The following is a 26,159-nucleotide window of genomic DNA, read 5'->3' on the forward strand; positions in this document are numbered from 1 at the left end:
GGGGTGGCTGTGGCCAAAACGTAGAACACAGTATGCGGTCTTGTTGCTTCAGCCTAGCAATCAGCCTGTCCAGATCCCTCTGTAGGGCCTCGCTACCCCCAGGCAGATTGACACTCCCTTCCACCTTGGTGTCATCTGCAAACCTACTGAGAGTGCACTCAGTGCCCTCATCCAGGTCATCAGTAAAGATATCGAACAGGACGGGCCCCACTACCGACCCCTGTGGAACACCACTGTGACCAGCTGACAGCTGGATGTGACTCCATTCACCACCGTGCTCTGGGCCCAGCTCTCCAGGCACTTCTTTACCCAGCAAAGAGTGTACCTGCCCAGGACACGGGCTGCAGCTTCTCCAAGAGAATGCTGTGTTAGACAGTGCCAAAGGCATATCTGAAGTCTGGGCAGATTACATCAACAGCCTTTCCCTCATCCACCAGGGGGATCACCCACTCATAGAAGGAGATGAGGTTGGCCAGGCAGGATCTGCTTTTAGTGAGCTTACGCTGTCTGGGCCCAATCCCAGGGATGGCCCACACGTGATTCCACTCAAGACAATCTGCTCCATGACCTTCTCCATACCAAGGCCAGGCTGATGGGCCTGTAGTTTCCCCATCTCTCTTCCAACTCTTCCTGCATATGGGCATCATTTTTAGAAAGTCGCCAGCTGTCTGGGACCTGGGACCTCCCTGGTTGACCAGGACTGCTGGTAAACACTGGAAAGCAACATGGCAATCACTTCCATCAGCTCCCTCAGTGCCCTCAGGTGGATGCCATCAGCCCCACGGACTTGTGGCAGACAGGTGGAATAGCAGCTCACAAACTGTTTCCTCCAGAATTCTGGGGGTTTTGGTTATGGTCTGGCTTACGTATTTGGGCTGTGGGTAAATGGTTTTCCTTTAGAGTTAGGATCTTTTGGGTTAGGATTAAGGGTTACACTTTTGGGTTAAGGTTAAAGGTTAAGGGTTATCCATTTGGGTTGAGGCTTCAGGGTGGACATTTTGGTTTGGATTTAAAGGTTAAAGATTACCTTTTTTGGTTTAGCATTCAGGGTTACCCTTTTGTGTTAGGGTTAAGGGTTAAGAATACTGTGCCCTAGAACTGACAGGCTGGACCATAAAACTTAGGGCATCAGCAGGAAAATCCAAATTTTGAGGGATCCAAAGCTGTGATCCTTCAAAATGGATATTTGGACCCCAAACCAAGGCTTTAGGCCCTAAAATTCAGGCCTTAGCCCCTAAAATGAGGCTTGGAGCTCTACAGAGAAGGATACAACTTGTCAGTGACTCTTTGGATCCCCAAGAGGAGGCAAAAGCTGATCACACAACAATTCAACAGCTGTATTTCTACGAATAGTACAAATACGGTGCATTTACTTCTTCACATCGTAAGGAAAAGACGGCGCTAAAACGGTGACAGAGCGCCTCCCCGCGCCAGCCCGGCGCCCTGCTCCGCAGCGGGGCTCAGCAGCGCCGAGCCGGCGGCCCAGCATCCCGGGGCCCGGAGGCGGCGCTGCGGAGGCGGGGCGGCGCCGTGGCCACGTGCGGCGGCAGCATGGCGGCGACGGGACGGCGGGCGAGAGCGGCGCGCGGGGTCGCGGCGGGGCGGCGCCGGCGGCCGCGGGTGGAGGTGAGCGCGGGGCCGGTTCCGACGGGCCGGTTCTCTGTGCGGCGTGGCTCTGACGGTGCCGGCGCGTCTCCCCAGGGCCCGGGCGCCGAAGGGAAGCCCCGGCCGGCGCCGCTCCGGAGCCGCGACGAGGAGGTGTCCAGCGAAGAGGAGGCGGAGAGGTGAGCGCTGCTCCCGGGGCTCTCGGGGTTCCCGCGGCTCGGCGCGGAGCTGACGCGACTCCGGCAGTGCGGCGGCGGGGCGGCGGCGGGAGGAGGCGGCGGCCGAGGAGGAGCTGGAGGAGACGCCGCAGGAGAAGAAGCTGCGCCTGGCCAAGCTGTACCTGGAGGAGCTGCGGCGGCACGGTGAGCGCGGGCGGCGGCGGCGGCGGGGCGGGCGGCGGCGGCGGGGCGGCCCTGAATCCCGCACCTATCGCAGAGGAGGAGCGGGCGGAGGAGGAGGAGGAGGAGGCCGCGGGTTTCCCCGGGGATCTCGTCGGCGAGCGCCTGAAGGAGGCCGTGGTGAGTGGGGGGCGACGGCGCGGCGGTGGGGCGGCCTCGGGGCCCTCCCTTAACCCGCTGTGCTCCCCCAGCTCGAGCAGCAGGGCCGGCTGCGACGCCCCGCGGCCCAGGACGTGAGTATACGTGCGGCCCGTAGGGCACCGCTGCCAGATCGTGGCCGGGACGAGCCGGCGCCGTCCCGCTCATGGCCCGGTCCCGCTAGGTGTGCCCTCCGGCCGCTGCCGCCGTCCGAGTGCTGCGGGGCCACCAGCATTCTGTCACCTGCCTCGTCGTCTCTCCGGATGACAAGTTCATCTTTTCGGCTGCTAAGGATGGCTCCGTCATCAAATGCAAGTGCTTCCCTTCTCTTGCCTGCTGCGCTCGGCCTCACTGCGATGGGAGCCTGGCAGGAGCGGCGCTGTGGGTGGAGGTGGATCTGCCCATCTCTTGCATGGAAGTGGCTGCGGTGCACAAGAGCTAGGCTTGTTCAGCCGGGAGAAGACTTTAGGGAGACCCTGTTGTGACCACCCAGGATTTAAAGGGAGTTTGTAAACAGGGAGAGCGACTTTTCACATGGGCGGATGGTGATAGGGCATGGCGTTGGTTTTACACTAAAAGAGGAGAAATATGGGTTACACGTGAGGAGGAAATCCTTTTCTCAGACTATGGTGAGGCCCTGGCACAGGCTGCCCAGAGAAGCTGTGAGTGCCCCTCTCTTGGAGGTGCTCACAGCCAGGCTGGATGGGGCTCTGGGCAGCCAGATCTGGTGGGGGGCAGCCAGCCCACATCAGGGGAATAGGAACCAGATGGTCTTTTCTAAGCTGTTCTATGATTGGCCTCTGGGCAGGGCGGGTTGCATCACTCTGGGCTTTGTGCACAGCTCACAGCTCATTCGTGCTTCCTGGGGCAAGGGAGGCTCCTGTGGGTGATGGTATTGCTTGTCCTGCAGGGGAAGTGGAGAGTGGGAAGAGACTCTGCGTGGTGCCTGGGGGCAAGAAAGGCACAGAGGGGCAGCCCATGGGGCACACGGCCCACGTTCTCTGCATTGCCATCTCATCGGACGGCAAATACCTGGTACGGTGACTGGGTGCTGGTGCTGCCCCATGGTGCCTCACGCTGTCACCAATGGCTCTTGGCTGTTCCCATATAGTCATGAACCTCTGAAAGAGGAGGCCAGGTGGGGAGGGGTGTCTTTTTCCAGGATTCTGGAGGACAGCTCCTAACACCCAGCTTATCTTCCTGGTGAAGCTGGGTTGAAGCAGCCCCTACTTCAGCCATCATCAGAATTGTTCTTGGACATGCCCCCCCAGCAAAACACACGGAGTGGGAGTTGTGGGTCTGCTGGGGTAGGTGTTGGGCATCCCCTCCTTTCTGCCAGGCTACAGGAGACAGGAACAAGCTGATTCTGATCTGGGAGGCAGCCACCTGCAAGCGTCTTTATACGTTCACTGGTCATCGTGATGCCGTGTCGGTGAGTAAGGATGTTGGCTGAAATGGGGAGGAAGGCTCCCACCTCTGGTGGGCAGTCCATGCATGTCCTCTTGGTACCTGGGACCAGTGGGGCCTCCCTGCAGTGGAGGCCCAGCTCTGAGACTGCCCTTGGGGACACTTGGGCAGGGCACTGTTTCATCTGTTGGTCTGTCCCTCCACAGGGCCTGTCTTTCCGGAAGGGCACGTACCAGCTGTACAGTGCATCCCATGACCGCTCCGTCAAGGTCTGGAATGTGGAGGAGAATGCTTATGTGGAGACCCTGTAAGACCCTGGTGGAGAGAGGTTTTGTCACTGTATCCCCAAGCAAAGGGAGGAGGAGTGAGGGTGCGGTGGGGTCGTGGCCCCTGCAGCTCCTTCTCATCTCCCCTGCCAGCTTTGGGCACCAGGACATCATCACAGGGATGGACAGCCTGAGTCGGGAGTGCTGTGTTACCTCAGGGGGACGAGATGGCACTGTGCGTTTCTGGAAGATCCCCGAGGAGTCACAGCTCATTTTCTATGGGCATCAGTAGGTCTGGGGCAGGAAGGGGGTGTGCTTCTGCTGGCGGTTCCAGCAAAGTTTCTGTATGTGCTCAGCATCACCAGGAGCCTGTCAGTCCTGTGGGGATTCTGTCAAGCCTTTTGTGGGGATTTTGTCAAGCCTGGAGCTCTGCGCCCTACAGGATTCCACAATATGCTCATGGTTACTGTTAATTGTCTGCTCTTGCAGGGGCTCCATCGATTGCATCCAGCTCATCAATGAGGAGCACATGGTGTCAGGTGCTGATGATGGGTGAGTGCAGGGCTGGGATTGTGCACAGCCTTACCAATCCTTGTGCCTCCAGCGCCTTCAGCCCCTTCCCTGCAGGTCAGTGGCCCTGTGGGGGCTGGCGAAGAAGAAGCCACTGGCACTGGTGAGGCAATCGCACGGGACGCAGGGCACTGCCCAGGACCTGCAGCAGCCGTACTGGGTATCTGCAGTGGCCGCCTTGCTCAACAGTGACCTTGTGGCTACAGGTGCCTGGTGCTGGGAGAGCTGTGTTCTCTTCTGGCAGGTTTGGGGTCCTGTGCTTTTCCTGGTGCTAGGGTGTGTGCCCTCTTTGCTCCAGGTTCCCACAGTGGCTGTGTGAAGTTGTGGAAGTGCGGCGAGGGATTTCAGAAGCTGGAGCCCCTCTGTGATATCCCATTGGTACAGATAGGGGGTGCTGGAGCTGGGGGGAGGCCCTTGCCAAGCTCCCCAGGGTGGGAGCAGGCCTGGGGCAGTTGCAGTGCACTGGTGCTGACACCTCTGCTATTTCCTCCAGATTGGCTTTGTCAACAGCCTGAAGTTCTCATCAACGGGAGACTTCCTGGTGGCTGGCATTGGGCAGGAGCACCGGTACCATTCCCAGGCCCCATTTTCCAGGGCTTAGACCCTCCCTACTAGCGCCTGGCTGGACCAGGAAGGCATGGAGGTGACACTCTTTTCACCTGCAGGTTGGGCCGATGGTGGAGAGTAAAAGAAGCCAAGAACTCCATCTGCATCATTCCTCTTAAATGTAGAGCAGGAGCCCCTGGTTCCACGGCAGCTGATTGCGCGTAGCCTCCAAGCACTACCCCAATAGCTACAGGAACTGGATCATTAAAGTCTGTGTAATACAGATACAACAGCTTGAGTGTTGTCAGTGCTGCTTGGGGCTGCAGCAGTGCACCTACCCCTGCCTAAGGGCCCTGCCTGGATACGCACTGTGCCCTTCTTGAGGTTCAGCCAGACCTGGGATCAGGCAGAGAGTGTTAGGAAAAAAATGAACAAAAATCGCTTACATACGTTACCAGAAACAAACAAAACCCACAATTTTGGGTACAGAAAAAGATTACTTTTAAAAGGGGGTAGGACTTATCTGCTGTGGCCCTGTTCTTCAGCTGTGATCTGCGCCTGTGCACAGGTACTGCTGGGATCAGCAGTGCCCTGAGGCATGGAGCAGGTGTTTGCAGTTGGGCTCTTGTCCTGCTGCCATGGGAGCAGGGATGTAGAGGGACCTCTGGTTCCCGCTTTCCAGGTTCCCCAGGGATAAGGCAATGGATGGGATCCTTACAAACCCAGGAGTAAAAACAAGAAGGAAGATGGAGCTGCCAAAGGTGCAGCCCCCTCTGATCAGGGTTGGCTGCAGATGTCTTGGGAAAGTTGATTTGTGGCATGGATCAGCACAAGGGAAATGTGAAATCAGAGAATGCGAAGGAGAAAGTGGTGTGAGGAAGAGCAGTGTGCTCCCAGATTATCTCTGCACAGAGGAGGCAGATGGTGGGACACAGAGTAAGTGCTGCACGGCGGATAAGCATGGCTGACCTGGTTTGTGCAGCCCCCAGGCTTGAGCTGTTGCTTTTTGGGAGGAGGGGCAGGCAGGCTAGAGCACAACCTTCCCATAGCCATCACAAGGGTGATGATGTGGAGTCTGCTGATTAGTAGCTATTGCATGCTGTTGGCCTGCACTTCAAGGCCAAGCCTGGTGGGGAAGGCAGATGTTAAAAGTGTGAGGGTTCAGCACTTCAGCATAGGGCTTTAGAATTTAAAGCTGGAGCATTGGACTCCCCTGTTTAGGGGCTGCTGGATACCAAAATGATGCTTTGATCCCTCAAAATGGGTATTTGGACCATAAAAGGAGGCTCTGAGCCCTAATTTTCAGGCCTTGTCTGATGGAATGGGGATTAGGGAACTTAAAAGATGGGTCTTTTCTCTTTGGACCCTAAAAAGGTGGCTTTGCTGCTTGGGGCCTAAAAATTAGACATTACGATCTGAGAATGACAGCCTGGGCTGTAGAGCTGTTATCAACCAATATCAGAGCTGAGTGTAAGCAAAGTGACGACAGCTTTTGGTTCAGCATGGAGTCTCGGGGTCCTGGCAGCAAGAGTTTGGTCACTAAGAGCTGAGGGTCCAGCCGAGCAAAGGATTTGCTATCACAGATAGAGGCTGGAGACCCGAAAGCGAAGTTTGGAATCTGGAAATGAGACATGGTAAAAACCATGGAAAAGAAAGAGCTTCGGGAGCCTGGGAATGGGGTATCTGGACCCTAAGATAGACCTGACGACGCTGAAAAGGATTTTTCATAACCGAAACGGAGGATCTGTGTCCCGAGCAGCAGACTCTGGGAGCTGAGAGCCATAGAATCGCTTCGGTTGGAAAAATTCGCTCAAAGCCTGTGGGGCGTCAGGGAGGCTCAGAGCAAGCCGGGACTTACAGACGCTTTGCGCTCCCTTAGGCCCCACCATCCCGCTGCCCCGCCCAGCCGCGAGGAGGCGTAGTGGGACCTCCCTGCCGCCGGAGGGCGCTCCACCGCGCGCCTGCGACCGCGCGCAGCTGCGTTACTACGGGGGCCGGAAGGAGCGGAAAACAAACGGCAGCGCGCGGGAGGGCGGCATGGCTGCTGGCGGAGCGGTGAGGGCTCGGGCTGACGCGCTGCCGGTGCGGGAGTTCGGCGTCCGGAGAGCCGCTGAGGCCCGGTCGGAAGCGCTTTGGTGGTGGGCGGGAGCAGCTCTGGATCCGTGGGGCCTTAGCGCTGCCGAGGCCGGGCTGTGTGACGGGGCAGGGATCGGGTGGCGCTTAGGTGTGAGCGCGGTCAGGAGGCGGGGGCTGCGTGTGTGGGAGCAGGGCTTGGGGGCCGGGGGACCGTTTGGGTGGACCGCTGGAATGTTTTTATTGCGTGAAGATGATTCTTAGTCTATCTTGTCTGGACATTATTGTTTTCTAGGATGATCCGTCCCTAGAGAGGCATTTCAAAGGCCACAGAGATGCCATCACTAGTGTGGACTTCAGTCTCAATAAGAAACAATTGGGTAAATCATCATCTCTCTGTATTTTGATGGCCTGCTGATAAAAAAAAGGATTTCTCTTCTTAAGTTATACGAAACTATGGAGGTCGTGAATTCTCAAAGAATTAAGAATTCATTTTTACAGTGAAAAGATTGGTGAGTGTTGGGACGAATGTTTTATGTACGACTGGAAGAACTGCAGAAGTGCAGAGTGGTTGAGGTTGGAAGGGACCTGTGGAGTTTGTCGGGTCCAATCTCCTAACTGCTGGGTTCCTGAGAGCACGTTACCCAGGACTGTATACATATGGCTTTTAAGCATCTCCAGGGAGAGATTCCACAGCCTTTCTGGGCAACCTGTTCCAGTGCTGAGTCACCCTCTCTGGGAAGAAGTTCTTCCTCGTCTTCATTTGCAACTTCCTATCCGCAAACTTTCTGTTTGTTCCCAGTGCCTCTCATCCTGTTTTTGAACCAGGGTGACAGGCTGTGAGCGTCCTGTTGGAGCGTTAGGAATGTCTGCTGCTGCCTAAAGCTACCTTGCTTTGTGGTGCAGTAATTAAAAAATTACAAATTAAAACTGTATTTTATTATTTTTTTTCTGCTCTGCATAAGTATTTTTCTTCTTCCATCTTCTGTTTCTCCTGGTTTGGCATTTGCCTGTGGTTACACCAAGGCTTGTGTCACAGGTGCTGTTAGTTAACTTGCTGTGTATTCTTGGATCAGGAAGCAGCAGAAGTTTTGGCTCTTGATGAAGCTGTAGTTTGGTCTGTGAGAATGTTGGTTTGGTTCACAGGGAAGATCAGGCAGAAACGGTCTTTGGAGACACACTGCCTGTGTGGGCTGTGGACACAGACACGAGTAAACAGAAATAAAGCAGTCTAGCAAGTGTTGTAAATTGTCATAGTCCTGTTCTGTGTCTTACAACCTGCAGCACTGTAGTTCTGGAAGACACAAGGAAAGGAAAATCAAACCTGTATTGGACCAGTGCTGTCCGTGTTGCTTTCTGCTGTCTTTTTCATCCTGCTCCTGGTATCTTTGATTGTCTGGTCGTATCTGGTCAGTGCAAATCTCTGCTCAGCTGGGATGCTCTGAATGTAACTTACCCTTTACCAACTGGACCTTGAGAGAAGTACTCTTGGTAATGTTAATAAATGTGATTGTGTAAGAAAGGGAATGAGTTCTAAGCATGTTTCTTATTCAGGCATCATTGAGTCAATCACGTGTACTTTACTCTTAGGAGATCTTAGAGTTCTTTTTTTCCCACACCCTTTCTTTTTCCACACCAAAATGAACCAACCCTGAAGGACTCGATCTTTCTATTCGATTAGATTCCTTGCCTAGTCCAGTAAGGATGGTAATTACTGCTAACGAGTTCCAAATGGCATCCTACCAGAACACTAATGACACGTCAGAGCATTATTTTCCTTTTTTTTTTTTTTTTTTTTTTGTATCAATCCTGTAAAAACTGAGGTATTTACAATAGTTTTTTTGGCCAGACAATGTCTTAGTGAAACTTTGATTAAAGTTTAAATCCCTTTCTGCTCAGCCACGTACTCAATCTGCTTTTGTATACTTGTCTCCCTTTAAAACCTTAAGATATTGCTTGAATGAGATACAAAAGCAACAGGCAAATGTGCAAAGTTGTGGGCTTTTGTTTGTTTTTGTGTGTTTCTCCATCAAGAACATGTGTAATCATAGAACCATTGAGGCTGGAAAAGACCACTATGGTCGTAAAGTCCAGCCGTGAGCCCATCCCCGTCCGCTCGCTGACCGTGGCCCTCAGTGCCACATCTCCACAGCTCTGCAGCACCTTCAGGGACGGTGGCCCCACCACGTCCCTGGGCAGCCTGTACCAATGCATTACTGCTCTTGGAAGAAATTCCTCCAAATATCCAACCTGAACCTCCCCTAAAGAAGGTCTGCACATCTGCCAGACTCAGAGCTCAGCACTCTTCTGCCCCATTGCTTGTGCACCAGCACCTGCTTTGCAAGTGACTCTGTATGAAATAAACATATCCTGAACCAGCATCAGAAGAAGATTGTTATTTTTCTGTTTTAAGAGGTGGTGAAATGACATTTCTAGCAGCAGCTGTTTATTGTTTTGCCATAATGCTAATGAACTGAAATCTTCTCGTAATTATGATGCTACCATATTAGGACCTACTGTCAAACTGATCTTTATTCCTGGAGGAATCTTAAGATCTTGGTGCAGGTATGTCCCATGTAGCTTTTGGGAAGAGAAAGACGCCTTGGCAGGTAAAGACGTGCACACTGTGTACTCACCTGTGGAAAATCTACAAAGTTTTCCATAGTTTAGGTGTTGAGGTGCTTTAGGAGGCAGTCTTCGTTGGCGCAGTCTTCATTGGCACAGTCTCTGAGACTTGCTGTCTAGTGTTTTTTCTCTTTGCTAAGTTGATGCTATTATATATTTACTCTTTACCAATAACCAGGGGCACTGTGTTGCAGACTTTGTGCAGCATGGTGGGCTTCAGGGGGATGAATAGATTTTCAGTTTGCTGAGTTGGCAGTGAAACTGAGGAGGGCACTTGTAGGCTGGAATGAAATTTCTCCATGTAAGCTGCTTGTCTGGTGTTCTTGTCAGGGACAGTTTTCCCTCCCTATATGGGGAGGAGCAATGGCTTGTATAAATTTCAGCAGCATGGAGATGCTTCCATTTGAGATGTGCTTTTGTCAGGTTGGAGCTGGCCTCTCCTTACAGCCAGCAGTGAGCTGCAGAAGGGAAGCAAGGCAAAGAACAGAGCATTTCTTGAAGATGGGGTCAGTTTTATTTGCTGTGGGTGCCATGTGCACACATCTGAATCCTGCCTCTGATTTGCAGATCTTCTGCTCTTGCTGATGAAGGAGGTCTTAGAAGAACAGCATCTGACTGGGGGCACGAACATTGTTCTTACTATAAGTAAAGCATTTGTCCCCTGCAGAGTCCCTACAGCCCCTTCTTGTCTTTGGAGCATGCATTTCACCCCTTTTTCAGAAGCCCAGGAATAAAGACAAATTGTAGTTTGTGGTGGTTGCTTTTTTTCCCCTCTTTTTTTTCTTCTAACTGTTGAGTATAGAAGTAGGCATGAGAATGCTGAGTGGGTATAGATAGGTAGAGGGACCCCTGTCTCCACCCAGAGTCCCTTAAGGCTTTTCATGATTGCCATGAAGCCCACTAACTCCTCCCATTGCAAAATGAGCACTGCTCTAATTTTATTGCAAGCTTGGATTTTTCCTAAGTCCTGAGCTGGGAGTGATCAACATTTTGCTACAAGAGAAGAGCTGGGTGTTGGGGATGAAATGTGTATGGGTTGCCTTTAAGTCATAGGCCACAGGGCTTTTCTGCCTAATTGGCAGGGTGCTACTTGATACTCAGACTGCCTCTGTTTCCACTGAAAAAGTGGTAAGTTTAGAACTTCTATGCATTTCCTTAGTGTGTGTTTGTTTGGCTTTGCAGATTCTGTGGCCTTTTCCTCTGCAGCTCTTGCATTATCTTGGGAGCTGAAATGTCTGTTCAAGCCAATGCAAGGCTATGAATTGCTAATTAAATACAGAGCGTGCAGCGCATCAGTGAAATGTAAAAGTGTGCGTGAAGCTGTTGGAAGCTGTGTTGCCAAATGGAGAATGAAAAGTAGCTCCATTTTAATTGGAGGAGAACTAACACGAGTTGCCTTTTTTCTTTTCAACACAGCGAGTGGCTCAATGGATTCATGCCTGATGATCTGGAGTATGAAACCTCAGATGAGAGCCTATCGCCTTGTGGGCCACAAAGATGCAGTGATGTGTGTCCAGTTTTCCCCTTCTGGCCACCTCGTAGCTTCGGGCTCCAGAGACAAAACTGTCTGCTTATGGGTTCCCAGTGCGTAAGTATCTGTTCCCTCTGTGTCTCCTTCTGTGTTTAACTCCGGCGTGGGATTTTTACCTCTTGAAAGCAGTTCTCCAGGTCTGGGACTGAGGAAAGAAAAGTTTCATGCAGCAGCAGCTCAGACAGAGAAGAGGCAATTCAGTCTTGAAATGCCACTGGAAATGAAATGGAAGCCCCTTAAAAAGCTTGAAGTCACTAATGTAGCCCCTTTGTCCCTGCCCTTGTCAGTCTCTTGTAGCAAACCAATCCTTTGCTTCTCTGCCAATCGAAGGCAAGATGCTTAAACTCCAGCTGGAGTATAGTGATGGAGATAATTGTTCTGTCAGCAGGGTGAAGGTCAGTAGCTTTCAAACCTGCTGTAGTCCATCCAATATTAGATCATTTCTAATCTTTATTTCTTGATCTAAACTAGTAACTTTCCTCCACTGACTGTAAATGATGGCATAGCACTAAAAGATGATTTTTGGACTGTGTATTGACTGCTTTTTATGAGCTTTCATGTGATTAATTAGAATTTACTTACATTTTCAGTACTTTACTTGCTCTTCCCATAAAGATTTCAATTTTTGAGTAGAAGGCTTAGTTCCTTTGAATGGCTGTCCAACCTGTTGGCTTGCCTGGGTTGTCCTGAGTGAAGAGGAATTGTCTTGAGCTGCATATAAAGTATTTAATATTGTTAATGTATATAAGCTGCAAAGCCTCTTAATTTTTTTTTTTTTTTTTTTTTTTTTAATTAAAGCATTAAAAAGCCAAAAGCCATAACTAGCAGGATATTGGACCTTGTTTTAGTGGAACTAATGCATCAGTCTGGTTCATTGGAAGTGGTTGCAGTTCTTAGTGAGTTCCCAAGGTGTTCAGCAGAGATTTTTGATGAGATTTTGCTTTCTGTGTTTCATCCTTGAAAACAGTTGTTCACAAGTTTACGTACTGCCAAAAAGTCATGACATGAGCAAGGCAGATTGTGCAGCCAGGGACATCTTCCTCTGGTAGGATGGAACTTACAAAGGTCTGGTAAAGAGACATAATCAGATTTCTCTTTCAGATGAATATCTGATGGCAACCCTATACATTCCAATTTAAAATTTGCAGATAATGTATATTATGTCAACTGAAAATGGAGTCACAGGTACACAAAAAAATTGATGATTCTTTCAGGCAATCTTGAAACCTGTTCTCAAATTGCTTTATCAAAATGAAAAGCAAGGCTGCATGTTTTTTGCTGTTTACAGGACTGTGTTTAGCCAATGTATCTGTAGTGGAAATGCTCAGTCACAACCTGAAGCAGTGTTTGAGCACCTGGTTGGAAAGCAGGGCCAACCCAGGGGAGCTCAGGTGCAAGCAGTGCAGCTGAGTGACTGGAAGGGGTGGAGCCAGGATTCATCCCTTCCCAGCCCTCATTTAAGGGTTGGCAGTGGAGGTGAGGGCATCTCTTGCTGGAGAGCCCTGCCTCCATGAAACCTTCCAAAGGTAAGCAGCTCTTTTCCTTTATTTTTGCATCTGTGGCTGCTGCATTTGGGCTTCTTCTCATTTGCTGTAGCCAAGCATTTTGCCACCCTGCTATCATCACAGATTACAGTATTAAAATACACAGTTATTAACTGGAGTCAGCCCTGTGCTGTGCCCGCCTTGTGCCCTGGTTTCACCCCAGGCAACGTTAATAGCACACCTCAACTCATTTGCCAAGGTCTTGGCAGTCACTGAGAATCTTCATAGCTTCTTTTGTTTTACTGTTATGCATTATTTCATGTGATGTATGAGAACACAAGCAGGAGAGAGCAGAGCTTCTGCTTCAAAACTTAATTTTGCTGCAAGTAAAGCTTTTTGTGGCTGAGATGCAGAAAAGGACCTCCCAGTTTTTCCTTTAGCTTCTTGTGGAATTGTTTTTTTTCTTTTTTTCTTGAATGGGCAGATGTATATAAAGAGGTGTTTGAGGTCCCTTTGCTTCTGAGCTTATTGACTGATGTTATTAAAGGTTAATAAATTGTTTCTAGAACCCAGGAGTGAAGCAGACCTGAAATCTGTGGTAGTAAAATAAAAGGGGTTTAAAAAACAAACAAAACAAATATCCCCCAATTTTAAACCTTCAGGAACCTGCAGAAGCATTTTTAGTTATTTAGGTTTCGTTGCTGACTATGAAATACCTACTTAAAATTTTGTTGTTGTTGTTGATACATTCAATCATAAGCAGCCTATGTCATGGAGCTGTTAGGTTTTGAAAGTGTCTTTTTAAAAATCTGTCATAATGTTTGCTAGATTACTATTCTCTGTGTCCCCTGAGCTAAGTTAAATTTGTGTCCTCATTTCCAACCACTCACCAGTCATCGCAGGATCGCCGAGGTTGGAGAAGACCTCTGAGATCATCAGTATTTCCCACTAAATCATGTCCCTCACTACAACAGCTAAACACTTCTTGAATACCCCCAGGTTTGGTGGCTGCACCACTCCCTTGGCAGCCTGTTCCAGTGCCTGACCACTCTTTTGGAGAAGAAGCATTTCCTAACGTCCAACCTGAATCTCCCCTGGTGCAATGCAAAGCCATTCCCATTTGTCCCATCATTAGGTACGTGAGAGAAGAGGCTGACCTCACCTCACCACGACCTCCTTTCAGGGAGTTGTAGAGAACAGTGAGGTCCCTCTGTGAGCCTTGTTTTAACCCCTTTCCCCTTCATACCTAGTTTAAAGCCCACACTGTGTGCTCCTGTGCTGGAATCTGTTTTCCCCCTTTGAGACAGATGAGACTCAACTGCAGCCATCGGGCCAGGTGCCAAGCAAACCACCTCATGGTCAAAAAAACCTGCCAAATTCCTGCAGTTGCGCCAGCCCCTCAGCTACCGGAGATGGATTTTCCTGGTCCTTTCAGTATCCCTTCCTGCCACTGAAGGGATAGAAGAAAATACAAGCTGTATGCCCGCTCTGTCCTCTAACTACCCCAGTCCCCTGAAGTTCTTTTTGGTAATCCTCAGGCTTCCGTCAGCAACTCCATCACTGCCAGCCTGAACTGTCAATAATGGATAACAAACAGAGGGGTGAACCAGACAAGGAAGTTTCCTAGAAATAACCCTGACCTGGGTGCTGGGGAGGCAGCACACTTCCCTGGAGGTAGGATAGGGCCAGCACCAACATGTAGGGCCCTCTGATCCTCTCAGCATGGAGTCACCTATGGCAGTCATCCTACTGTCCTTGGTGGAAGCACTCTTGAGGTGTGGAGTCGACCTTCTCACTCTGGACAGCCTCATGGGTGGACCTCCCACTGCATCCTCACTCACCTCTCCCTCAGTTTCCAGAGCCTCAAACTATTATGTTGGAGCACCTGGGGAGCTGAGGTAGGTTGGGGTGAGGGTTGCCTGTGCTGTCAAGCTGGGAAAACAAAAATGAAGGGACTGCCATACTGGAATGATGCACAAAGTGGAGGGAGCAAGTACTGCCTCCAACTCCCATGCCCAACAGTCCACTTAATATAAAGTCCTCTCATAGAGGAGGTATCAGAAATTAAACTGCCAAGATATTAAAAGGCCAAGAAGTGATCATGGCACTCACCTGAAACTGATGCCTGAACTCTTGTAAAAATTCCTAGAACTCACTTTGTATTCTGAATAAGTTACATATGTGAGGCAGATGTGTCATTTTCAGTTGACAAAAGTATGACCCCTTCTAGTGTAAATCTCAGTGTATCATTTAACTGCAGAATTATTACAGTGATTCATAATGATGTAATGACTACACGATAAATACGGGAGAAGCTTAATGCAGTTAAAATTGAATTCATAGTAAAAAAGAACAAAAATATGCACATTATAATTTAAATTACAGTTAACTTCAGCTTAGTTAAACTTTCCTGAAGTAAGTGATTGCAGTGGCATGTCAGCCTGTATGTTATTTAGAGACACAAGGTTAATTATGTTTGATAAAATTTTAAACCTTGCAACTCATCATTCTGGAGTAACAGAAGAGACTCACAGTGTCATTCTGATGTCTCCAGAGCTGTGCTGCTTGCTTTTTTATAACACTGGAGAGGAATAATAGCGTAGAGTAGTTGAGCTAGAAAGGACCTATGAAGATAATTGAGTCTGCTGTCCGACCCCTCCATGCTATTTGTAGCTTTTTGAGACATGCATAATGTTGGCTAGCTTTCAGACAACGGGGGCTTCCCCATGCTTTTGGTAAACTGTTGAGAGGGTGCCAGCTACATCCACTGACTGCCTCAGCCAGTCGAATGAATTCCACCAGAGCTGATGGACTTGGGTACCACTGGTCCTATACAGTTTTGGTATAGATGGAAACAGATGGAAAGTCACTGCTCTGCCAGCCACTCACAGGTTTTGGCAGCCCACACTTTATCACTGGTGTTAAAAACAGAGACACAGAAACTCATTAAAGCCTCTGCCTTTTCCTCAGCCTTACTTGTTAGTGACTGTCTTCATCAAGTTTCAATCCTATGTTTTCCTTTCTCTTGCTGTTAATGTACATTAAAGGGTTTTTGCTGTTTTTTTCTTCTAACACACTCTGGCCAAGGTGAGCTTTGGCTTTTCTTGTGTTCTTCCCACAGATATGAACCGCCACTTTATCATCTCCCTGTGAAGCCTGACTGTGCTTCTGGAGTTGATGTATTTTCTTTTCCTGTGCGCGTTCAGGGAGGAGTTACCTGTGCAGCCATGCCAGCCTTCTACCCTGCTTGCTTGACTCGTGGCACTGTGGGATTGTGTGCTCCTGGGCCTCCAGGCACACCTCAGTCTTCTGGAGAGCCAGTTTCCAAGGGACCCTGCCCGCTATCTCCCTTAGCAGCTTGAAGTTTGTTCCCTTAAAGTCTGGGGTGGCAACTCTTCTATCTTCTCATTACACCAGAAGTTCTGAATTTCATTTTGTGACCGCAGTGGCTGAGAAGGTACCTACAGCCACGTCTCCATAAGGCCTTCCCTGTTCTGAAACAACAGACCTAGGAGGGCCTTTCCTAGCTGTCTCTCTCAGCACTGGTCAGAGGACATTACCTTCAGTACGCTCCAGGAATTTCCTATGCGTGTTTGTTGTAGCAATGCAGTGGTTCCAGCTGATGGGAGATTTCAGCTCCTATACAGAAGGATGATTTGCACAAGCTTGTTATATTTCTAGGAAGCTGTCATATAAATAAAAAGAGTAGGGGGGTAATGGCAAAACTGAACTTTAGTGATGCTGTCTTAGTAATTTAGGGATGATCTCTGGGGACTAAACTACATCTATGGCTGTCGTGTCAGAAAGGTGCTAGTGTGACAGGCAAATTATTGGCATATCAGTTGTGAAATATCTTGGTGTGTGGCAGCTTTAATATGTGTTTATGTAGGGTTCTTTGTTAGCTTGTTTTCTTTAGACATGACTGAAACGAGGTGTTGAGGTTGAGTCAGATTTGTGACTTGTTTGCTTACTGCTTGTTGTATAGAATTGTTAAAGGGGAGGGAGAAGCCATAGCTTGGTCTGTTTGTTGGTCAGGACTTTGTTTCTGAAGAATCTGGGGCCTTGTAGTTGCTTTTGAGAAGGGTATATTACTAACTGAATGCTACCCTGGTTGTGGATTTTTCCTTGTTTTTTAGGGGGGAGGGAAGCCATGTTAATGAATTTTACAATTTTGCTTCTCTGCTGTGAAATTTTACCAGATCTGGGAACATTCTCTGGTTCTGTACAAAAGGAAAACTTCACCAAGAAGAAATCTTTACTATTCTTTGCCTTCTGACAATTAAGGATTAAATAAAACTTGGAAGCTTTGACCTCTCTGAAGAGGGTGGGTGTGTTGCTGGGAAGCACATAGTGTGATTTTCTGCTTTTCGGTATCAGTAGTGCCGGGGAGCTCAGCATATGCAACAGAATCCATTTTTCCAGAAGACTCAGAAACATTTCCAGAATGCTGGGCTGCTAAGGAGAATGGGAGTAAAACACGTCTCTGTTCTTTTCATTGCATTTGTGATAGTAAAGAATACATTGTGCATGCATGAGACTCTTACTGAATGTCAGGTAGTTGCCTTCTTGGCTTTACCTGGATGAGCTGTAGAAACACCTCTGTTTTTACCTGCATTGCAGTGAAGGAGCTGGTTAGCAGTAGAGAATCCCAGCCACTCCTCTTGTGTTGATGGTTCTGTAAATGTTTTAAATAGTTGCACAAATTAACAACAGCATTTTTGCCCCTTTCTGGGGCAGTATTGCAGTAGAACAACTTGATTTAGCTTTGTGTTCTGTACAGTTTGTTTGGGTTTGGCCAAAGTTTTCTCTCTAGTGTCAAACATAAATTTCCATAGAAATAATGGTTAATAGCACTTCATAGACACACAGAAGCTTCATTACAGTATCTGAAAATACGTCTTTGCTGTGCTGCTCTGAGTGCTGAAATGTTCTTTCTTTCTATATAGCAAAGGAGAATCTACTGTGTTCAAGGCTCACACAGCAACTGTGAGAAGCGTTCATTTCTCCAGCGATGGCCAGTCCTTAGTTACAGCTTCTGATGATAAAACAATCAAAGTGTGGACTGTTCACAGGCAGAAGTTTTTGTTCTCACTCAGTCAACACATAAATTGGGTTCGTTGTGCCAGGTAAGTACAGCGCTCTGGTGGTGGTTTATCCTTCAAAGTAGAAACTGAGCATTGTGGTCTCATATTCAGATGTGTCCAGTGTCTGAAACGTGTTGTTAACCTGCAGAGAGAGGCCTCAAATAGCAGTTGTGTAAACCATTTTATATTTCTGTAGTGATCTTTCCCTCCTAGTCCTGTCTTTCACTTTGTATCAGTCATGAGTTCTATATCTTGAATTTACCAACAGAGACAAAAGAAGGATTATAATATAATTGGTTTTGCAGCTTTGTTGCCTTCAGTCTTGTCATGCATCTATTCAAAAAGGGCCATAGGTGCCTCATCATTAGCACTTGGTTAAGGAGAATACTTACAATTACACAGTAATAACCTCCAAGCATTTTGGTGCTTTGTGTTACTCGTTTCACACATGCAGAGAGTTCAGCTGATGATCTTTGCTTTTTCTGTGATAACAAGCAGGTGCACAGAATGCTGAAAGGGCTGCCGTTACGAGATCATCATTTCCTTGTTACTGCCTCAAAAAGACAGTTTTCAGTGCTCTGTCATAGTTCTGAGGAATTGTGATGTGTGTATGTATTTAGGATAAAGCTGCAGATTTGTGTAAGTGTGATAATTTCAGTAGATACTTTCATGGTGGCAGTGGTGGCATGGTGACCTGTAATACTATAGATGTCCACAGCAGAGTAGGTGAGATGTGTTCTCTGCCATGCACAATGTTCTTCACTTAGACTCAAGTCCTGCTCCTGTATTATATCTGCCTCTGAAGCTGTGTGTTGATCTCTCTTATATTAAGCTCCCATCTAAAAATTTTACATACGTTCATTTGATGCACGAGAATGATGAAGCTTCTCCTCTAAGAGCTGTTATCTTGGAAGTAATTACGTTGTTGTGAATAGTTGTGGCAAAAGTAGGAATTGTTTCAAATGTATCTCAAGTTGTTTCTCCATCATGATTCAAAACAAGTAGGACAGGGGACCTTAAGTCAGACTGCAGAGCTTGCCTGGAGATGATGGAATGCACTTCTGGTGTTGGGGATAGTTTGAGGGCTTACAGGTTGCTTTTTTTCCCCCAACTTCTGACAATTGGATTTTCAGTCTAACTAATGTCAGTGTGGCTTCCTGAAGGATGAAGTGTGTGTTTACAGACTGACAAAGCTGGCTGAGGCCAGTTGATCCCGGACACCTTTAATTTTGATACACTTTTAATTGCCATAACTGTTCTCCTAGATTCTCTCCTGATGGACGACTAATAGCATCAGCCAGCGATGATAAAACTGTCAAACTGTGGGATAAAACTAGCAGAGAATGTATACATTCCTTTTGTGAGCATGGGGGGTAAGTACTGCCAGGGTGTAAGGACTGGCCTGTTGTGATTGTTGAAGTGGGGATGTGATGGATGTTCATCTGTTTTCATTACTGCAGCTGGAGATTCCTCCCCTGGAAATAATTTGCACCTCTTAGGAAAACATGAGTGCCTATTACAGAAGGCAGCCAGAGAACAAGATGCAAAAAGAGCATCCAGAATTGCTCTGATCTTGTCCTAAGTTGAAGTGAACTAAAAGCAGAAATGCTTTGGATGCTTTGTTGCATCCTCAGAGTGACAAAGAGTTACTCAAAAAAGTTTTTGTTTTTGTTTTTGTTTTTTAGTTGTCAGTTGAGGAGATTTTGTTTCATACAAGCTGTTAGCTGCACCAGAAATTAATTTGTCAAGAAATACAAAATGAGCCCTCGGAGTACTGAGATGGGCCTGTTCCCAGCTTCTCAAGGGTTATTAATTTTACCCAATTTTGTGCAAGATGTTCCTCACTAAAAATTTTTTACTGTAGTTTTGTGTTTAAAAAAAAAAAAATAGAAGAAAAATGATTGCAGACAAGTCCAGAAAGGAAGCTGGTCTCTACTCCACTGTCTTGTGAGTAGCAGCATGGGATTTGAGGCAGAAATTCAATTCATTTCTATCTTTAAAATTGTTTAAGACTAATAATGGAAAAGTCTGTGTTCATTTTTGTATATACTGATCTAGAAATACTGCTAAATTAGTAAAGGGCGGATATTCTGTAGACATTTACATTTCAAAATGTTCTGTGGTCAGATCCATCACATTTCAGGAGGTTCTTAACACCTACAGCTCCTAACAGCAGTGATGAAGAGCTTTGGGGGCAGTTATTTTGACCTATGGTCTTGCAATCTGCTTGGGTTTATGAGCTTGGTCCTAACAGAAATTTGCCAGTATAAAATTTCAATTTATTCCCTCCTTTCCACAATGTTCACTGATTGTGATGTAGTTTTCTTTCCTGAAAAGCCAACTTCTTGATCTCAACCAAAGCTGAATATAAACAGTTGGATTTAACTGCAATTTGCAGGTTTGCAAATCACGTGGAGTTTCATGGCAGTGGTACGTGCATTGCTGCAGCTGGTACAGATAACACAGTGAAGGTGTGGGATGTTAGGATGAACAGACTCCTCCAACATTATCAAGGCAAGTTAAGATCTTTGAAAAACCTGACCTGTCCGTGTTTTGGTGTGGGTTGTCTGGAGTTCCAGGAATGTCTGTCTTGCTGTTTTTGCAGGGAGGTTGTGGCTTAGGCCCACAAGGGGAAGCCTTTCCTCACCAGCCTCCTGCTTTGCTTTGTTCTAGCTCAGAGATTAATTCTTGGCTATTGATAAGAAATGCTTTTGTTCTAGTTTCTCTTTGCTCACCATGGAGAGGGGAAAAAAAGCCCTAAATTGGAACTGTCCCATGTTGCAGGTGTGCTTTGGTGATACCTGCTGTGCCACTTCGCTTCTGTTTACTTCGGGAAATGATGTGCAGTAAAAAAGATGTGGCATTTGCCACCAAATTAAAAACAAAAAGAGTAACTTAAGTTCGTTTATCCTTGGAGTAGCTAGCTTTATAGTTAGGAGGCTGTATTTAATGGTTGTTTTTTTTCACCCTTACTTTCAAAACTACCTATTCTTGTCAAATGGATTAGTGCTGTTATTTGGTAGAACTGTGCACTGATAGCAGACCTTCCCCATCCCTACAAGCTTCTTTGAGCTTATTTTACTGTTCTGTGCATATTAGTTGAGCCTAAATTTGGCTGCTCTTCCTTTACCGTTACTGATTTGTGCAAAAAGAGGTTGGTGAGAAGAAGGAGCAATCTGCAAATTTTGGAAGCCTTCAGTAATTTTCTGTGTATAGTGGGCTGTTCTGCTCTTTGTATTTTGATCGCATAATCTGACTGTTGTGCACTGAATGTGACATCATCATCACTGATGGTTTTCTTCTTGGGTTAAAATCACACACGTGTGTACACATATACATGAACACACATGCACACATAAATGTGTGCGCATACACAGTATTCCTCCACCTGGATTATGTTTTGTCTTGGCTTCTAAGTTTAAGCTCACATTTCCAACTGTGTTGTTTTTTTCTTTGCATGCAGGTCAAACAGCATTTGAACTGTTCAAATTTTAAACTGTCAGAGCATCTCAAACCCTCGTCCAAGGTTATTTGTGTGTTAGTTATTCCCGTGGTTACTACTGACTGACAATCACTTCTGGTTCTGATAGTTAACAATGTCATGGAATAGAGCCTTTTGAGGATTGTTGTTCCAAATCATTGTAATCGTACCAGCTGCATCATCAGCACTGAATGCTGATATTCATCTTTCTTATGCATCATTTTCGCTGTGCTGCTCCTGTTGTGAACCTTACCATAACTTGGCAGTGCCTTTCTGAAGTCTTGCTGCTAACACAGGCAGCAAGTTTAAGGACTTCAGTGATGTCAGGTTGTCCCGTAACCTACTTTATCAGCTTTTCAAGTGACAAGACTTGCAGTGCTTTTTTCCAGCCATTGTATCCTTTGGCTCAAAAATGGTCCTTCCTTCTTTCCCCTTACTGCAGTTAAATTGTCTGAGTGTAATGTGGTTTAGGTTCAACGGCCAGGTTTACTTTTGTCTTAGAGTTGTGTACTTTGCCTGTTTCTTACCCTTACTAAATAGCATTTTTGGCTGACGCTCTTTCTGTTGAAGAGATCTTTTCCTGTTATGAATGTTTTTTTAGCAGCTACTGTGCAAGTCCTCATAATGAATTAAATTTTGAGCTTAAACTTGTGAAAGCAAAGAAACGTACAAGTGCTGTTGGCTGTCACTTCATCCCCCGATGCGAGTACTTCAAACTGATGCGTTCATAAGATGAGTTTGTGAATTCTGCTCTGCGAGGGGTTTCACACGCACCTTCTGGCTAAACCTGACTCAGTTTTGTGGCTTTCCCAGGTGGAGCTGCCTGCCCAGTCCCACTAGGGGGAGTCTCTTTCCTTTGTGTGTGCTTAAGCTGCCTGATTTCAGGGGAATCCATTTTAAATACGCGGTTGCACTGAGGACTTAATGGCTCAGCAGCCCTGCCGCAGACTCTTACGTGTTGAAGTCTGGTTGTTTTCCAGAAGGGGTAAGTCGTTTAGCTGTGCTGCTCCTGTTGCCAGGCCTTGTTCCAACTATAACATTTGCAAAGGAAAATTGGATGTGGAGTGCAAACTGCAAAACTTCCTGCATGGTGTGTGTTTAGAAAAGTAAAGGTGCTCCAGTCCCATTTGCTGCTCAGAAAAGTAAACAGATGCTTTACTCACTTGCCTAGGTAGCGCTAACTCTCTTTGTACAGCAAGTCAACCCCTAGTTAAAATGGTCAGTATTTATTACCTGCAGGCTTTTTTTCCCGTATGAAGGTGTGTGCAGGGCATTTCAGTTGCACGCCTGTGCAAACAGCCTTAACCTAGTTATTCAGTGCTGGTTCAGAAGAGCTCCTGGGACACATCTGCACTCCAGACAGAGCTGTGTGGTGGATACCAGCTTCTGGGCTTGTGGCTGTGGCAAGTGCTTACTGGGGTTTTTTTTGCCTGCTTGTCACTACTTCTGTGTATTCAGTCCTGCATGGTGGAGTGACTCAGTGCTCAGCAGCTCACCTGTAAATGCAGTGATTGAGTGCAACATCCGTTGCTGAACTGGAAGTTATTTTTCTCAGGCTCTGATAGCTAGAGTCAGCTTGTAGCAGCACGGCTGTGGGAGATGCCACCTTGTGCTGCACCCCAGATATTGGTTACAGTGTGAAATTGCTGTGTTGGCCAGCTTCTGGGGAAGCTGTTGTGAATGCTTTTTTGGGAGGTATGAGTTGGTGTGGCGGAAGAAAGATGCGGCTTTCCCTGAGCTTAGGCAGACGAGCTGCTTGGGCAAGAAGCTGTGACTGCCTCCACGGGCACAGCCTGTGTTACTTCTTTCCATGATGAAAAGTTTTTTTCACAAACCTGGAAATACTGCATTGACTCTCTGGAACTCCAAGGTTATGTCATTCGTTTCATCTCTTTCTTATTTGGTTCCAGTTAGGACTTGCTTTTGTTGACATAATATGTGCTTGCTTGTATCTGAATATAGGCAATGAAGGGCCGAGGGATATTAGAAATTCCTCAGAATAAAATTTTCCAAGGAAATATGTATTTAGTGTTCTTCTAGAAGCTAAAATTCCACATACGCTTTTTGTCCAGCCTGACATCATAAGGGTCAAGAGGAAGATGTAGCTGTCTGTTGCAGATGGTGTTCACCTATGAGAAAAACTGTGGAGAAGTTACCAGTCTTGTGTTTAGATGGTTTTTATTGGTGTGTTTTTTCAATCATGCAGCTCAAGAGGAACTGTGTTGTAAGGACTCAAGCTGAGTTAGCTGTGTTTGAGACTTTGAAAAGCATATACATTCAGCTTCACAGTTGAGTGAGATTTTCTTTGGATTCCTTCTTCACATTCACACGTAGGTGTGAAAGAATTGATGCTAGTGTCTGGAATTGCATTTCACTTGTTCATTTTTAACAGGCAGTTTAGATTTGTCATGTACATCAGACTGCTAAGGGAGCATAGGTTTAGTTTGGAGGTGTTGAGAGGGGGTTGTATCAGTAGTAATAGTTTGAAGATAGAATATCGTAGGGCAATTGGTGTAATTAAGAACAGTTGGTTGGTAAAAATTCTCTTCAAGCATAGTCTTACTATTGTACATCACGTATGTTTAGAAAGCAATGGAGAAATGTCTTGTAAACATATATATCCACAATAGTTCAATTTGTAAAAGGCTGGGGGAAGGAAGTTCTGCATTACTGCAACATCAGGCATCTGCCTCATACAGAAGTGTTTTTTCCTAGAGCATTTTCCTTAGCTCTCTTCAGAACGACTCTCAGGTTTCATGTTCAAAAAGGACTGCTTTATGGAGTCGTAGAATTGTAGTGGCACCAGGGTTGGACAAGATGGTACTCCTAACAGTTTGTCTGCTCATTCAGGTTATTTTAATTTTTTCTGTGGTAGGGAATTGGATGGCTGAAGAAGTAATGTTTGTATTGGACCGTTTTCAGTTTGGTTGGTTCTTTTTTCCTAGTTCTTGCTAAACCTAGCATTGGTTAGAGTTGGAGTAAATAAAGAATGATAATTAAAAACAAAAGCAACCAAACGAACACTCCTGCACAATACCAATGTGAAGTTTGTGTTTCATAGGAATTTTAGCCTTCATTAATATATAAGCTTATAGATTCTATTCCAGAATTACTGGGGAACAAGAACAGCAGCTCCCCTGTGGTCAGATATGTCGGTGTCCCTGTGTGTCACAGAACTGTATAACTCACTTGTGAATATAGTTACATTATAGGACTACACTGGAAGCTTTTATAGTCTTAAATCTCAGAATAATTGGCAAAGTTTCCTTTTTCCTTTCAGTGAAGTAGTGGCTGTTTTTACAAGAATTGAATGCTGCCCTTGTTCTCCAGTGCTTTGAGGAGTTTGGTGGAATGTTTTCCCCTTGACAGTTTTCCTATTAAACTTTGTAACAGACATTGGAATGTGCATGTACTTTATTTTCTTCTTTTGCCTCGGGCTGATGTAAACTGGTCTCGGTGATCATTGTATGCATCTTTTACATCCTTAGTGCACTCTGCTGCGGTGAACAGTCTGTCCTTTCACCCCTCTGGGAATTACCTGATTACTGCTTCCAATGATTCAACTCTCAAAATTCTGGACTTGCTCGAAGGAAGACTTCTGTATACTCTTCATGGTCACCAGGTGAGGAAAAGCCTTCTGTGTGAAAGCACGGAAACATGCAACTCACTGGGCAAATCTGTGCTCAAGCACTGCATTGTTTGTGGCCAAAAGTCTTTGGAAAACTTCCTTGCTTATTAAAATAATAATGATGATAATAATGAAAACCTTTGAGATCATCACTGTTTTGGAGGGAAGGCGTAAGGGAGGTCAGATGGGAGCAGAGAGAATAGATGATGACAAAGCAGGATGGTCTGAGTGCTCAGATTCTGAGCGTGAAGCCTAAGGCCCAAGGGACACCACCAGTGCTGTGCTTCAGCTCTTAACACTGCTGTGCAGTCTGTGTTCTGCAGATCAGTCCCCCTCCCTCTCTCTAAAGAGGTGCAAACAGCACTTGGCCTTCTGACCTGAGTGAAGATATATGCTGTTTGCCTGACAGTAGGTGTGAAATGGAGGAAATTACATTTTGAGATGTCATTTGAGCGCATTTCCATTCTGTTAACTGACTGAATTAAATAATTGAAGGTGATAAATACTGCCAGCTGGTTAGGCTAACTGATTGAACTGTTAGTATTATGCTGCCGGACATGTTCCTTGTGAAGTTAATTATTATATGAGTGCTTGGAGCTCTCATTTTAAATACATTGATTAATTTTATTGTCTGTTCCAATTGGGGCTCAAAGGCACAAATGAGCAAATGTGTTTTAAGGATTCATTTACCTAAGGGACAAAACAAATTCCTAACCCACTTGTCTCTTTGTTATATTGAGGCTGAGTTTTGAAGCCTCAAAACTATCTGAGGAAAATCATGAGCCCTGAAGCTGCTGGATTGATTCTGGGCAATAGCAACATCTGTGTAAGCTGAGGAACTGATAGTTCTGGTTTCTTGTGGCTTTATGCCTTGTGATTGCTTTATCTGATATCTAAAAATCCTTGAATTCATTCAGCAACTTCTCCTTAACTTTTGTTAGTAAACTTTTCTCCCTTTTGTGGTATTAGTGGGTAAATACAACAAGTTTGTACTTGAAGTTCTGCCTCATGGAAAGATCTGATTTAAACTCCCTTGGTCAGTTTTTATGCTGAAAGGAATGGAACAAAGATTTGGAGAAAAGATAACAAATGCTGCATATCTCAAGACATAAATTTCAACTGCATAAAACTTTCTTCTTTGGAAAGTGGTGAGTGGGTGCTAATATCAGATAGGACTTCAAAGCTTTTGCCTGTTGTTCTAATCTGATTTTCGTATTCGTCTCTTTTGTTGGTGAAGCAGAAGCTTAGGAAGTAGTTTCCTGGAAAAGGGTCAGAGTGGAGGGAGAGTGGATCTTTATGGCTTTTATACTTCTCCTAGGAAGC

The 26,159-nt window shown here is 46.5% G+C and overlaps 2 protein-coding genes across 8 annotated transcripts in view; both read left to right on the forward strand.

Annotated features, from left to right (window-relative positions):
* The first annotated feature begins 1,551 nt into the window (after positions 1-1,551).
* Positions 1,552-5,220, forward strand: RRP9 (ribosomal RNA processing 9, U3 small nucleolar RNA binding protein). Its single transcript, XM_042885430.1, has 14 exons — positions 1,552-1,784; positions 1,852-1,967; positions 2,041-2,123; positions 2,195-2,236; positions 2,326-2,452; positions 3,052-3,176; positions 3,481-3,573; positions 3,755-3,855; positions 3,968-4,102; positions 4,304-4,366; positions 4,442-4,590; positions 4,683-4,762; positions 4,878-4,951; positions 5,050-5,220. The coding sequence occupies exons 1-14, from the start codon at positions 1,552-1,554 to the stop codon at positions 5,153-5,155; spliced, it is 1,527 nt and encodes a 508-aa protein (XP_042741364.1). The 3' UTR covers positions 5,156-5,220.
* A 1,667-nt stretch (positions 5,221-6,887) lies between these two features.
* The window catches only part of POC1A (POC1 centriolar protein A), a 58,188-nt gene continuing 38,916 nt past the window's right edge, over positions 6,888-26,159 (forward strand). For all 7 annotated transcript variants that reach the window (XR_006181386.1, XM_042885434.1, XM_042885435.1 and 4 more), the window contains exons 1-7: positions 6,888-6,985; positions 7,299-7,383; positions 11,045-11,216; positions 17,590-17,769; positions 18,993-19,100; positions 20,126-20,241; positions 24,697-24,830. Coding sequence is in view for 6 of the 7 variants with exons in the window: in XM_042885434.1 (XP_042741368.1) it covers positions 6,968-6,985; positions 7,299-7,383; positions 11,045-11,216; positions 17,590-17,769; positions 18,993-19,100; positions 20,126-20,241; positions 24,697-24,830 (813 nt within the window). In the remaining variant the exon portion in view is untranslated. The remainder of the gene's footprint in view (positions 6,986-7,298; positions 7,384-11,044; positions 11,217-17,589; positions 17,770-18,992; positions 19,101-20,125; positions 20,242-24,696; positions 24,831-26,159) is intronic.

Source organism: Lagopus leucura, unplaced genomic scaffold, assembly GCF_019238085.1.
Source record: "Lagopus leucura isolate 7727_CA_CO unplaced genomic scaffold, USGS_WTPT01 Super-Scaffold_100050, whole genome shotgun sequence".
Lineage (NCBI taxonomy): Eukaryota > Metazoa > Chordata > Aves > Galliformes > Phasianidae > Lagopus > Lagopus leucura.

Excerpts from the sequence above, each read along its gene's own strand:
- RRP9 (XM_042885430.1), top strand. The coding sequence starts at position 1,552 with ATGGCGGCGACGGGACGGCGGGCGAGAGCGGCGCGCGGGGTCGCGGCG. Across the intron at positions 2,453-3,051 it reads GGATGGCTCCGTCATCAAAT|GGGAAGTGGAGAGTGGGAAG; the intron begins GCAAGTGCTTCC and ends CTTGTCCTGCAG. Across the intron at positions 3,856-3,967 it reads AATGCTTATGTGGAGACCCT|CTTTGGGCACCAGGACATCA; the intron begins GTAAGACCCTGG and ends CTCCCCTGCCAG.